At 50.7% G+C, this 14,145-nt stretch overlaps 1 protein-coding gene and 1 long non-coding RNA gene across 4 annotated transcripts in view; one reads left to right on the plus strand and one right to left on the minus strand.

The window, feature by feature from the left end:
* Positions 1–14,145, minus strand: part of Mlph (melanophilin) — a 48,883-nt gene that overhangs the window by 28,106 nt on the left and 6,632 nt on the right. The window contains exons 3-4 of the mRNA XM_017795723.2: positions 2,443–2,664; positions 2,204–2,316 (exon numbers count right to left, since the gene is read on the minus strand). Coding sequence (XP_017651212.1) covers positions 2,204–2,316; positions 2,443–2,664 — 335 coding nt within the window. The remainder of the gene's footprint in view (positions 1–2,203; positions 2,317–2,442; positions 2,665–14,145) is intronic.
* LOC115068555 overlaps positions 13,014–14,145 on the plus strand; it is a 2,657-nt gene continuing 1,525 nt past the window's right edge. For all 3 annotated transcript variants that reach the window (XR_003847901.1, XR_003847900.1, XR_003847899.1), the window contains exons 1-2: positions 13,014–13,123; positions 13,913–14,077. This is a non-coding gene — a long non-coding RNA (uncharacterized LOC115068555). The remainder of the gene's footprint in view (positions 13,124–13,912; positions 14,078–14,145) is intronic.

A 14,145-nucleotide genomic window follows, 5' to 3' on the forward strand; every position in this document is an offset into this window, starting at 1 on the left:
GGGCAGAGGGGACCTGCTGCCTGCCCTGCGCTGCTGGGCTGCTGGGTTGCTGGACCATGGGCCTGGAAGTCTTCTCTCTGTCACCTGCTGAGCCTGAGCCTGCAGGGGGCGTGGTGGGCAGAGATACCTTTGCAGGGTGGCAGAAAGGGAGGGCTCTGTGCCCCTAGGAGCAAGAATGCAGCTTTGGAGGCTTCAGGCTGACCCAGGATGATGTCAAAAGCAAAGCAACCCACAGCCTTCAGGATCCTTTTAGTTGGGGCTCTTGGCATCTCTCTACATGGGGCTCTGTCTGACAGCCGTGTTCTACAGGTCCAAAGGTTTTTCCACATTCCTGACATGAATGTCAGGGGATGGCTGTGTGCGTAACAGCAGATACCTTTTCTTTCTCATACTGACTGCTCCCCAGGCAGAGCCGATGGAAGGCCCTGGAAACAGACCTCACTCTGAAGGTTGGCAGCGACCCAAGCGCCCGGCTTTCAGAGGGAGAATGAGGTTTGCACCACGTCCTGGCCCTGGCTGGGTTGGTTCTCGAAACAGTAACTTTACCTTTAAGTTTAATTATTTTAAGACAGTCCCCTCTCCTTTCTTCTACTCAGTCTTAATGTGTTGTGTTTACAGCAGGGGAGAGTAGAGCCCTGGGGGCATCACTCCTGGCTGGAGGGGGACACCTCAGCCAGGCTGCTGGCAGCTGCAGGGACTCCCGGCAAGGGCAGCTTGATGTGTTGTCTGTTGTCTCATAGCGCCACCTCCTGGCTATGGGGACAGTTTTGAAATTGGCAGTTGCAGAGGAGTAACTCCAGCCAGTTCTGAGCTGGCTAAGCTTCTGGAATCCTGTCAACTTCTAAGCGACAGACGCCTCCCCGAGCCCATGTGGCCCCTCGAAATCGGCATCTTCCAGGCCCAGGGGGTCCCGATGTGCCTGTGGGGAGCCTCCTTTGGTCCTGAGTCTCTTGTGCTTTGTGGTACTGTGTTTCCTATGCAGGGTATGTTTCCTGCTAAGCCCTGGGCCAGCTCCAGTCTGCCCTTGCAGAACTTGGGAATGTGGCTTTAGCCACGGGCTCAGCCTGTAACATCGTGGCTGCCATGCAGAGGTGGCCTGGAGAACAGGGTGACAGCCTGTCCTGGGTTGCCAGGGGCTTCTAGTCACATCTGTGAACACAACGTGGTTTCTGTGGCATTTTCTTTTACTCCTAAAATGGTCTAGTTGTAGATGACTTCTCATCCTACCCTCTCTTCAATAAGGGGTGGGACATCACCTGAGCCTGCAGGTGCTAACAGCTGCTACAGAGGAGGGTGTTGTGCTCCAAATTAACAACACACTGAGATGTCCCAGGAACACCTGTGTTGGAGGCCCCAAGGCTGGTTGTGGTAAGCTCTGCTCCTCTTATCAATGTAAAAGTCAGTTACACACAAGGTGCTTCTTCACAGGGAAGCCTAGAGGTGATATCCAGGGGAATGATGGGAACACCCCCACTTAGAAGTCCCATATCTGCTCTGGGTCTGCCTGCTTTGGGAGCCTGGCACCTGCCACATGCCCCTGGGGATGTCACCTTGATCCTGGAGGAGGATCAAGGATGCTGAGGCTCCCTCAGTAGTCTTGGTGGCTGCCCGAGCCTGGATGCCTGGCTACTTAATGCACCGGAGTCACAGGGATGAACGTGTCCTTCCTCAGACTTGGCTCTGTCTCCCATTTTAGGTTCAAACTTAGGCATCCTCCCACCCTCCCTTCTACCAAATACTCTCCTCCCAGAAGCCTAAGGCAGCACAGTGGGCTGAGCAACTGTCTGGTTCATCATGAAATAAGTGCTTGAATTCAAAACATTACAATGAATGACTGAATCACAAGACTCTCTAAGTCTTGTTTCTCACCAGAAGCATGTGAGATGCCCAGGCCCCAGAAATGGATGTTCAGGGAAGCAGGGCCCGAGAAGGGGCAGTGTTAACATGGGTCGTGGAGTTTCCACGAATGCCCAGAAACCTGGCTATAAGTACTTGACTCAGTGTGAAGTTTTAGAAAAAATATATGATTGCAGACACTAGGGCTGTCTATAGCAAGCTGGAACTCCCAGGAGGCCAGACCAGGGCAGAGGGCTGCCTAGGGCCGCACCTCACACAGAAGTTGCCAGCCACACTCCAAAGGTTGTGTGACTCTGAAACACTCCAGGGAACAGAAGAACACCCTCCAGGCGGGTCCTCTCCTTACCTCCACCCTGCAGCCGCCCACAGAGGGACCGGACCACTTTGGCACTCCCGAATCTCTTGAAGCGGGCTCTCACGTGCTGGTAGTACCACTCCAAGGATCCCATCTTTACCACTCTGCCAGGGAAATGTGGACAGGCCTGATGTGCTGTCCGCAGGTTGCAGAGACCTTTGCCCCTTCATTTCCTCCACCAACCCCATTCAGAAGCCATTACGGTCACTCTGTCTCCAAGCCCTGCTCACCTGGCCAGGTGGCAGGGGTCACAGAGCCAGCCCCGCTCCTCTGGGTGGACGTGGCTGCAGCTTTTGCAGATGAAGAGGCCACACTCTAGGCATCGCCGTCTGCTGTTCACAAGGAGCCTGTAGGGCTGCAGGCAGCGGGCACAGTGGGTCTCATTCAGGTGGGCTGTGTCGGACAGCAGCTCCCTCTTGGAGCTCTCCTTCTTTATTTTGCCCTTCAACTCCCTTGGGAAAATATGGGATAAGAAACAGATCAGATATCTTGTTTCTGCAATAGGTTTTAGATGTGAGGGTGCACACATGTACACACATACAGTGCTCTCATATGCAGAAGATAGTGACCCAAGTTGAGCAAGAGCCCCCACAGCCATCCTGATCATCAGTAGACCTACTCCAGGCTTGTCCTCTCCCTGGAGAAGACAAATAAGTTGGGTTCAATCATATGCAACTTTGGTAGGCTAGAACTGAAACCTGTGATTTTCATAGAAATGACATTGCCCATAAGCATTTCTGTGGCTTTTACAATTGTACCCTGTGCCCTCCTTTGTGGGTCACCAAATCCCAAGGGCAAGGCCAGGTGACATTTCCTCAGTAAGCAGTTTCGGGTACCTTCCAGCAAACGCCAGGCTGGGACTGTTTCTGCAGAACCTGGCTAAGAGGCTTGGCCTGGAGAGTCTCCAGACAGCAATTCCCCAGCACCCGGAAGTCCCAGGAGAACCTCAGTTTTTCTAGACCATCCAGTTTTAAGTAACACAGCTTCCTGGTGAGCCTGCCAAGTGGACTGACTAAAAATGTATCCCCAGATCCTAATGAAAACATTTCCTTTGTTCTGGGTTTCAGAGAATGTCAAACACAATATATTTAGTTTTAGGTGAGAGAACATGAATCTGTTCTTACAAAAATTAGCAAGACGCTGGGTACCATTATCTTCCGAGAACTTTAAAGATTTCAGTTTTCAAGGGTGACACCTCAGCATGTGGCAGGGTTGGGGGGCACAATGAATGGTTTGAAGTGGTCCTGACCAGACTTCACCGATTTCTCTCTCTCAAACATAGGGGTTCCCATAAAAACCACAGTTTCAATCACCCATAATCAACAAAAAAGAAGGGTAAGTGTAGTATGGACACACACACACACACACACACACACACACACACACACACGTTTAGGTGCTGTTTCATGGCAGCTTCAGACTTTGCTCTCGAATGGTCCCTCCCCCTACCTCCTCTTTCCTCTCCTCCCCCTCTACCTTCTAGCTGGTTCCCTTTCTTCCCCCATCAGTCCCCAGCTCTGCCCTCCTTTTACATGGGGCCCAGTCCCTCTCTGTGTCCACCTCCCTAAGACCTCTCCCTCTCCTCCCATGACCCCTTTAGTCCTGTGACCCACAGACACACATCTACAGACACCCATACAGAGAGGTAAACACACACTTGTGCATAACTTTAAATTTAGGAGAGAGACCGTGATACTCGTCTTTCTGAGTCTGGCTTATTTCTCTTGAAGATTTCCAGGGGCATCCATTTTTCTGCAATCGCCACGGTTTCACTTTTCTTTACTGCTGCGTACAATTCCACTGTGTACATGGACATTTTCTTCATCCACTCACTTGTGGATGGGCATCTAGGCTGGTTCCATTTCTTGGCTACTGCTAATAGTACAGTTATAAGCAATGATGTGCAAGGATCTCATGATGTGTTCACTTAGTCTTTTGGGCATGTGCCTGAAAGCTGGGTCAGAGGGAGTTCTATTTTCAGTTCTGAAGAGCCTTCATATGGAGTGTCATAGTGACTAACAAGTTTACATTCCCACAGCAGTGAACAGGCTTCCTCTTCCCTCACATTCTTGCCAACACTAATTCTCTTGATAACAACCATTCTGAGGGGTGAGATGAAGTTCAAAGTAGGTTTTTTTTTTTTGGTCTTTTTGAGACAGGGTCTCCCTGTAGCCCCAGCTGTCCTGGAACTCACTATGTAGACCAGGCTGGCCTTGAACTCACAGAGATCCGCCTGCCTCTGCCTCCAGAGTGCTGGGACTAAAGGCGTGCGCCACCACGCCTAGCAGAAGTTCAAAGTAGTTTTAATTTTCATTTCTTCAATGCCTAAGGATGTTGAACTTTTAAAAGCATTTAACGGTCACTCGTATTTCTTCTTTTGAGAACTAGCTTGTTCATTAGCTCGCTTACTGATCCCCGGCAGACCTACTACAGGCCTGTTCCCTGGGTAATTTGTGTTTTTGGTATTTTATTCCTATAGTTCTTACATCTTAGTAATGGTTCCATTCTATCCTGGTCATGTTGTTAATCTCTTCCTCTGCCTGATTTATAAGCGTGACTGTATCAAAGGTATGTACACATGGGAAGGAGCACAGTATCTGCAGGCTTGGCTCTATCTACCACTTCAGAACACAAGGGTAACTAACTGCCCATAAAGATCCCAAATAGGACCCCTGTCACATTCTGAAAATGAAGGCACATTAGGAGTCTAGGAAGAACTGTCACTCATGCCCAGTACGGTGCAGATAAAGCTGTACCCACAGGCCTTTGCCGTGAACAGAGCCACATGGCCACTGGAGTGAGGCAGGAAGGCCCTGTCTCCTCCATTTCCACCCTTTCCAATCTGCATCAACCAGAGAAGCTATGGGCCACCCCTCTCCCAGGCAGGACCTGTCTACCTCTTTCCCAATGAGTGCTCCCCCCAACCCCCTCTGCCAGTCTATTTCAGCCAGGAGGGAGATCAGGCAACACCTGCTAATTGCCAGGCATAGTCAGCGAAGCTGGAAGAGAGGTGCTTGGGGCCAGTGAAAGCCATATGCTGTACTTATCTGGACTCTGGGTTAACCAGATGTCACCATGCACAGGTGTATGGGCAGGGCAGAGCACAGCATGCACTGAGTCATCTCAGGACTGAAGGACTCTGCAGAATGTGAGTCACTGCCACTTGAAATGGGTCCATATGCTATGCTGAACAGGGGACAGGAGGGCGGAGTCCAGGGAGACAGGAGCTTGGGCACAGGAAGAAACTGAGCTGAGTCAGACCACAGACACTGTGAGCAGAGCTAGGGACTTTTATCATGAAACAATATTTCCACCTGCATGACCCAGGGAGCAGTGAACCAAAGAACGCAGACCTGGGTATTTGGTAGCTATTTTCTCCAAAGTGAACAATGTGAGCTGCTTCACTGCTTCAGGGAAAAGAGCCACAGTCTTTACTGCCCACGAGAGACCAGACGTTCCTAACACAAAGTAGAAAATTTGGAAAACTTATGTCCTCCTCTGTAAGCGTGACAGTTTCCAATGCTCAGATCTCTGAGACCAGTGGGGCAGCGTGACAGGCTTCCTTCTGTGGTGTGGAGCGGAATGTGGTATTTGAAAGTCTGAACAACTCAGGGAAGGGAGAGTTTTCAAACCATCAGCGGGAGATATTATAGACATCACACACAGGCAGAAGAGTCGCTCTAAGTGCAGGACAGACAGCTGTTAGCATGAAAGGTTCATTATAAAGGTTTGAGAGCCCACGTTCCAACTAACCTTTAAGAGACTACCAAGGAGCAACAAAAGTGCTCAGAATTATCTGAAAAACCAGCAACTCTTCCACCTGGGTGGGGTGGTACCCACTGGCAATCCCAGCTCTCTAAAGCTGGCCAGAGCGTTAAAGGTTGGAGACCATCCTGGGCTACACAGAGAGACTTTGTTAAACACACACACACACACGCACGCACACACAGACAGAATAAATAAAGAAAAGTTAAAAAACGTACTCTGTTTCCTAGCTACTGATAATATGAGGCTGGGTTTTCTTCAATACATTTGCTCAAAAAATCTGCCACAGCAGCCGGGGTTCAGGGCCGGGGAGAACTCAAACATTTTGTTTTCTCAACATTGAATTGACTTTCAAAAATATAAACCAACACCACAATTCTTGCTCATGTTTTTGTTTTGGAGAAATAATTTTTGTAAAAATTATACATCTGTTAAAGTATAAAGTGGTTTATTTCTATTATTTTTAGATGATCAAATTCTTTATAAAAACCAGTTTTGGGCTCTAGACACGAGCCTCATGCACAAAACTGCTGGGGTTCTTGGTGACTTAAAAATGAAAAGGGACCCTGAGGCCAGAGAGTTTGAACCATGGCTCATTTTCAAATCATTTGCTCGCTCTTCTAGAATGTGGAGGAAAGTGGTGACCAGATGGGAGTGAGGAAAGAGACAACGAAGGCCAGGGAGCAGGAGCAAGGCCCCAGCCCACAGCAGAGACACAGAGAGGGGAGGACAGAGCAGGCCTTAGGTAAGGACGTGAAGGACAGCCAAGGGTGGGTGTGGAACCCCTCAAGCACAGGCTGAGGCTATGCCCTACTGAGGCCACAGCTGCAGGCACAACAGTGGAAGGCGATGGCGGGCTTTACTTGCTACCGCTTGTGTTGGGGTGACAGGGGTCTGGCATCCCTGTGGTCCTTAGACTGTATACCCATCAGGCTGATGTGAGGTGTTGAACAGCTGGGCAACTGACTGCCAAGACACAGGGTTAGTGTGAGAGGCCACAGTATGTGGGTGCTTGGGTAGGACCTGGGTCTCCACGGTAGGCACTGTCTACATCCCCATACCCCGCAGGGACCATGTGTACACAGGCCAGTGGACAGTGTATAGTGTCCAGTCCTCATAACCTGTATTACTGTGAAGGCTATGAGACCTTCCACGAGGCCTCGCTGTTGGTTTGGCACAAACCAGGGAAAGGGAGGGGACTCAGGAGAAGAAGATGGTGCCAGGAGAGGAGATCGGGTGGGCACAAAGTCTGGGAGACCAGAAGACACTTCTGTTTTCTCGCCCGAGCGTTGAGGACTCGGGAGTAAGATTAGACAGAATCCAAGACCTGCCTTTCCTTTATACAGCTCAGTGACAGTGAGTGACAGTGACCACGCCACGGGGGCAGCAGTCATAAGGACACATCAAAGCACTCCTGGCCAGAGAATATATTCAGAAGAGGAGCGAAGCAGGCATGTTAGAGGATCACAGGTGACACATGCAGACTGACAGTGGCTCCCTCGTGATGAGAAAGAGGGATGAGGCTAGACCAATGTGTGGCTTCTCAGCAAAGCAGTGGTGGTAGCAGTGGTCTGGAGTCCCACACGTTCCCTGCCTTAAAACAACAGGAGTTTCTCATCTTATGGTTCTGGAGGTCTGAACTCTAACCCTGAGGATTTACGAGACCTGGGGAGAACCAGTCTCTGCCCTTTGCTTCTACTGAGACCTGCTTTGGAAGGCTGGTGGCCCTTCCTCTATCCCAAAGGCAGCACTGTGAGTCTTCTCACAGTGGGTGGCTCTGCTCCTCCTGCTCCTCTGCCCCTCTCCCTTCTTTCTTCCACTCACAAAGCCCCTGGAACCACGGGAGGTCTGGGGAACCCTCCCCACACCCAGCTCCGCTCACTAGTAGCCTTGGTCTTACCTGATCCTTAATTGTTCTTGTACATGTACTGTGAAGTACCCCTAGAGTCTGAGTGTTGGGGATGCACATCTACTGGTGATGGGGCCCTGGAGAGAGGAGCCCCAAGATCCTGAGGGGAGGTGCGAGCTGAGGGTTTACTCCCAGACAAGGGGAAGAGAGTCTCGCAAATAAAATGCACACTCCATGCGGCTCCTGAGAGAGCACAGTGATTTCCCCCAGGGATTGAAGAAGGAATCCAAGGAGGACTAATGGCAACAGTGTGTCACTCAGTGGAAGAATGACAGTCAGACACCTGCTGAAGGAGAACCAGTGGGATGTAACAGAAATGGAAGAGAGAGGTGTGGCATCACAGAGCTGACGGTAGGAGCTGGGGTGTCAGGAATTAGGATGAGGGAAGGGACGTGCCAATCTCCCTGGGGCCCCCCATCCTCACCCCCAGGAAGGTTGTAAGGAAAATGCTGGGGAGAAAGTGGGTGGTGATGTGTTGGTTATGGGGGCAGAGGTAGAGTGCCTGAGCATTTCAACAGCCATCTAAACCAATGCTAACCTCCAGGGCTGCACGCAGCTGATTTCCTGTTTTAACTCTTGTTTCTTTCAGTGCTGGAGATGCTGCTGGTCTGCAGTGGCGAGCGACCAGGCTAAGAGTGCTCCAGTTTGCTCCTTTTCCTGCCTGAGTTTTGTTTTTACTTTTTTTTAATTCAAGAAATTTTTATTGTGTGTGTGTGTGTGTGTGTGTGTGTGTGTGTGTAGTGACCACAGAGGCCAGAAGAGGGCGTTGAATCCCCTGGAGTTGGAGTCACAGGCTGTTGTGAGTTGCCCAACAGCGGTGCTGGGACTTGAACTCTGGTCCTGTGCAATAGCAGTAAGCTCTCTTAACCACTGAGCCCCTCTGCTTATTTTTAAGTGAGTCAGTACTCCAGCTGGTTTCACACATGGATTACCTCAGGAATTCTCATGTATTTATAGAGATCAAAATTCTACTCCACCACCTATTTGTCTTTCTGGGAAGGTTAGCAGGTCTAATATTTGACTAGTGGGCTGTGCCCTTTAAAACAGGATGTTTATGGACACTTCAGTCACTCCTTCCCCAAGGGCATGAGTCACTGAGTCGAGCCATGCAATGAATGGCCCACTGCTCTTCCTGGATTTTAGGACCATCCAGTCATTTCCACCACAGCTGCATCTGCCCCTACACACGGGGGAAGAGCGGCAGAGAGGACTTTAAACACTCAGGGCGCGAGGTGAGACTCACATAGCAGGCAGGCCCTCAATTCCTTCAGAGGTATCCCACGCCCCTTGGGGTCTGGTATGGGGGTGTCCAGGAGGGAGGGGCTAACAAGTGGGGCCAGTAACTGGGTGTTCACTCTAAGGTTTGCTTTGGCACTGCTATGTGTTTACATAACGTTAAAATAATAACACACAATAATCTGATCTGTACTTAAAGCTTAAAAGACCAGGTGACAAAATGAATCCAAACACAGGGAAGATGGGCTTCCCCTGGAGCCACTTCTCTGGAATGCGCTCTGTCAACTCAGGACAACAGGACAAAGGAACCTTGATGCAAAGATCACAGGGGCAGAGCTAGAAAAACTACAAAATTAAACAACCAGCTGCCTTCTACAGTAAGTTTCAAAGGGGAGAGAGGGAGAGAGAGGGGAGAGAGAGATCCCCCCCACACAGGGAGAGACAGAGAGACAGAGACAGAGACAGAAGAGACACAGAGACATACCTACACACAGAGAGAGATCCCCCCACACAGGGAGAGACAGAGACAGAGACAGAAGAGACACAGAGACATACCTACACACACACACAGAGAGAGAGAGAGAGAGAGAGAGAGAGAGAGAGAGAGAGAAAGAGACATCTCTGCATAATTTGTAGATAAAATGAGATAGATAGCAAACTGAGCTTGGCTTGGAGGCATTGGAGTCCCAGCGCCAGGGAGGCTGAGGCAGGAGGACCTTGAGTTTGAGGCTAGCCTGGTGTTCTAGTTACTTTCTATTGTTGTGATAAAAACGTTAAGCAAAACCAACTTGGGGAGGAAAGGGTTTATTTGGCTTACAGCACAATCCATCATCAAGAGAAGCCAAGCCAGGAACTCAGGGCCGGATCCTGGAGCACAGGCCATGGAGGAACGCTGCTTACTGGCTTGCTCCCCTGGCCTGTGCTCAGCCTGCTTTCTGACACAACCCAGGCCCACCTGCCCAGTGGCTTTCCCCCCCCCCCCCCCCCCCGGCTGGGTCCTTCCACATCACTCAACAATCAAGAAAATGCCCCACAAACATGGCCACAGGCGACTCCAATGGAGGCAATTCCCCAATTGAGGCTCCCTCTACCCAGGTGTGTCGAGTTGACACTGAAACATCCAGCACACATGGCTACATTGCGAGACCCCCCCGCCCCCCGCCCCGTCCACACACACCGTCAGAAGAAAGAGGAGGAAAAGGGACGAGCAAAAGAAGAAACGGTCAGTGACCAAACGCAAGGGTTGTCCTTATTTGGAGATGGGTGGAGAAGTCTAAACAGGTCGACACTAAGACTCACTGAATTATTTTGGTTATAGTAACGATTATGTGAGCGAAAAAAATGATAAGAATAACCAGAAACAGTACAGAAGTCATTCCCACCCTGGCACCCCAGCGAAAGCTCACTGGGTATTCTCAGCTGGGCAACCACCTCCTTCCTCAGCCTCCCCCTCTGCGACTGGGGACAACAGCAGCCACATGGCAGGGTCACCTGGGGATGAGGGGGATAACAGGGATGGAGCTCTCGAAGTATCAAGTGTGAATCCCTTGGTTGCTGAGCCTGTCTGACCAGCTGCTGGTGACACACAGCAAGCTCCTGAGGGGGCCACAGGCTACAGCAGGCTGCTCAGGTGAGGCCTCACAGCTGACAGGGGTGAGGTCAGAGCCAAGGTGAGGATGTGGATGTCCCCATTCAGCCCAATGTGGTCTTCTTTGGGGACTAAGGGCAGGGGGTGGCATGACCTGATTTGGGGTTTTAAAAGATGATTCAGGGCTGTGGGAGAATGGACAGGAGAGCAGTGAGGGTGGAGGAAGGAATGAGTCGGTAGGGTCCCCCTCGGTGTCTGTGAGAGAGCTGGGGTGGCCTGACCTGAGGCTGGCATGGAAGGTGGTGAGTTGTACATATACTGAAGTCATATGTGGATGGGCTTGCTGGTGTGTGAATGAGAAGAAGGGGACCAGTGAGAGTTCTGGGATCTTCAGATCACAGGGTGCAGATTTCACGTCTCATCTGTAGGTTGAACAGGGGTCCATGAGTCAGCAGGTCATAGGAATGGTCTTAGCTGACAGTACAAATGTGAGACTTGTCATGCAGGCCTACTGTGTGACCACTGTGGCAGCCACTGACCACCAACCACATGTGCTACTGAAGTTTAATAAAACAACAACAAAATGGTTTAGCCATCAAGTCCTCCATAACTGCGGGAGGTGGGTGAACGGCTCCCACACTGTGAGGCCCTCTCTAGAACATTCCCACCACTGCAGGTTGGGCAGTGCTGGGCTAAAGGCCATTTAACCTTGGCATGGCTGGGGTGCAGCTCAGGGGTAGAGTAGTAGCCTGGGCAAGGCTCTGGGTTTAACCCCAGCAATGCAAAACCCAAAGAAAAAGAACTCCCTCCTATTACCCCTCAGAACAAAACAAACAACAAAACAACACAAAACAAAACAACAAAGCAACAGACAAACTCCTCAGGGCTGACCCAGGCCACTGTGGAGTGAATGCACAGAGGGAAGATTAGGGCTGAACTCGGGGCCCTGGACCACCCAGAGGTGAATATTTAAGAAGTGTAGGGTGCATCCCCAGCAGAGGAGAGAGAGGAGGAAGGGTTTAAATTCCAGCATATGGGATCCCGCCCCCCTGCCCCAAGAAAGGGCTCAGAGAGTGCAGAGCCTGCTGTTATTATTTTTCTAAGAAGTTAGAATGAAATAAAACTGTATTTCTATAACTTGCTATTTCTGCTCAACAATGTCTTGTGAACTGCTTATGTCAAGTCATTTTCACAACTTTATTTCTAATGGGTGCCAAGAAATCCACCTTGGAGTGCACTGTTTAAACTTGCTCGTTCCCAAAGCCTGGGAGTCTGGACGGTGACCTTCCCCGGCCTTTCTTGGTTGATTGTTGGTGACCTGTCTGCTTAGCAAACTGACCCCTTGGCAAACCTGCCTGTGGTGAGCCGCCTTGGGCACAGCGCCCACCTAATGCACAGTCCCAACTGTAAGGTTTGTGTGGTGTATTTCACAATGAATTTGGCGTCACGGTTTTCCCAGCATTCACTTTGCTTGTCGCCAGCCTCGGTCGGCTTCTTCAAGCTGGCCCCACCCATTTGGAGGACGCCTCAAACACCCAAAGCTCAGCCCCACATTTCTAGACCTGTTGAATTTGCTAGAGTCTCATCGAGGGTCCTCTGAGGACTAGTTTCCTCTTCTGCTGATTCAGAGAGGACAACATAAGGAACTAAGGCTAAATACAGAAGCCAAGGAAAAACAGAGATGTGTCACAGAGAGCAGGGTGCTGTGGCGACAACACCCGGGTGGTTATGTATATCGAGACTGGTCACCAGATTTAATTTTGTGATGCTTACTCTGCTGAACCAATTTAAGCAGTGAGAAGCCAGTTTTTATTTTGTGTGTGTTTCAATCTTGGCTTTTCAAACTCTGTTCTACTCAGGCTGAGCAGAGCCTTAAGCTTCCTGTGTTGACTTCACCATGCTCCTTCCCGCCTGCCCTGGGACCTATGCCTTAGAATCTGCTGCGTCCTGGGGTGGGATCTGTGAGCGGATTTACCACAGGGAGAAGCAGTGCTACCTTTAACAGCGGATTTACCAGGGCAGCGAACAAAAAACAGTGAAGGAAACAAAGAAGAAACCGGTCAACAATCCACTGTCCCTGTCTCCTGGTCTCTCACCAGCCAGACCGGTGTTTGCACAGTGAGAGCCAGGCAAAGGCATGTTGCTTGGGCCCCAGTGATTTTGTAGCTGACTCTGCAAATGTCGCTCCAGTACTCTATGGGAGGGCATGTGTATACAACCTTTCCCCATCTGACAGGCATTTGGGACTTTTAGTAAACCTGCTCCCTAACCCCATGGCTGTTGAGAGCACCAGGACAGCCACACCAACCCCTGCTGGCTCTTTCTGCACAAACAGCAGAGAGATCCTGGCTGTGGCCGGCCCACCAACATAGAGGTGCTTTGAAGAGCCGTCCTATCCAAAGAGTATTTAGAGGTAACCTGGGGGTGTATCTCTGTGAAATAACCAAAGGAGTGTAAAATAAGGAAAGATAGATGTCAGAGGGAGTGAGCCATCCACATGCAAAGACACCTGGAATTCCACTAAACCTGGGACAGGGGAGGGATGCCAACTTTTTCTGAGTCCCTGGAAGCACCCTGAACTCTGCTCCCTGCAGAGCGAGGTCCCCTTCCTCTGCGGGTCAGTGAAGACGGGAAACGGAAGGGAAGGCAGATAAATGTAAGATATTTGAAATAAAGGCTGGCCACATCAGGTCTAGGTCTGCCTTGGAGACAGGGTAGGAGGTCCAGTTGTGCCCTTGGGTGGAGAGAAGGCTGGCGGCAGCTCTGATGGCAGCTGCTTGGAAAGTGGGCACAGGCTGCTGCGGGCACCAAGCCTGTGCTGGAGTGTGGCTTCATGAAGCCCCAGCAGGACTGATCTTGCCCCGAGCCAAGCAGGGATGGTGGTAAAGGAACTGGGTCAAGATAGAGCTGGTTCACGATGAAGATCTAGGGGCACAAGGTAGGGAGGAATGTAGGAATGACTCAGAGAGATTGCGCTGACTGGTCATCCCATAACACTGAGCCTCTTACTGTATGCTGTGCCGGCCTTGGACTGGGCTTGTCTCTTGGAGATTTGTCTGGATTCTGTTCTGTCTTGGGTCTCAGAGTGTCTTCCCTGCCTGACGGTTCCTTGTCTCCTTTGCAAGCTTAGCACACTAAGGTCAAGGCTCAACTTTATCTTAATTTTCTCCTCTGGCACCTAAACAGCACTTTTTCCTCCCAGCTTTGAATATTGGGTCAGCTGAGCCATGCCCTCAACCTGAAAACGTCTACATGGCAGTGCCTAGACCCGGTGGCTGTCACAGTATGTGGTGAAAAGCAGATGACAGGTCTGCAGAGGGCTGGAAGTCAAGATCCCGAGATGGGAAGATTCTGGACTATCTGGATGGTAAGTCCCTAAGTGTCATCACAGGTGTCCTTATAAGGATAATGGGGGGGGAGGGAGGGAGGGAGGGA

The sequence above is a fragment of the Nannospalax galili genome, unplaced genomic scaffold, assembly GCF_000622305.1.
Source record: "Nannospalax galili isolate Female #2095 unplaced genomic scaffold, S.galili_v1.0 scaffold149, whole genome shotgun sequence".
Taxonomy (NCBI): domain Eukaryota; kingdom Metazoa; phylum Chordata; class Mammalia; order Rodentia; family Spalacidae; genus Nannospalax; species Nannospalax galili.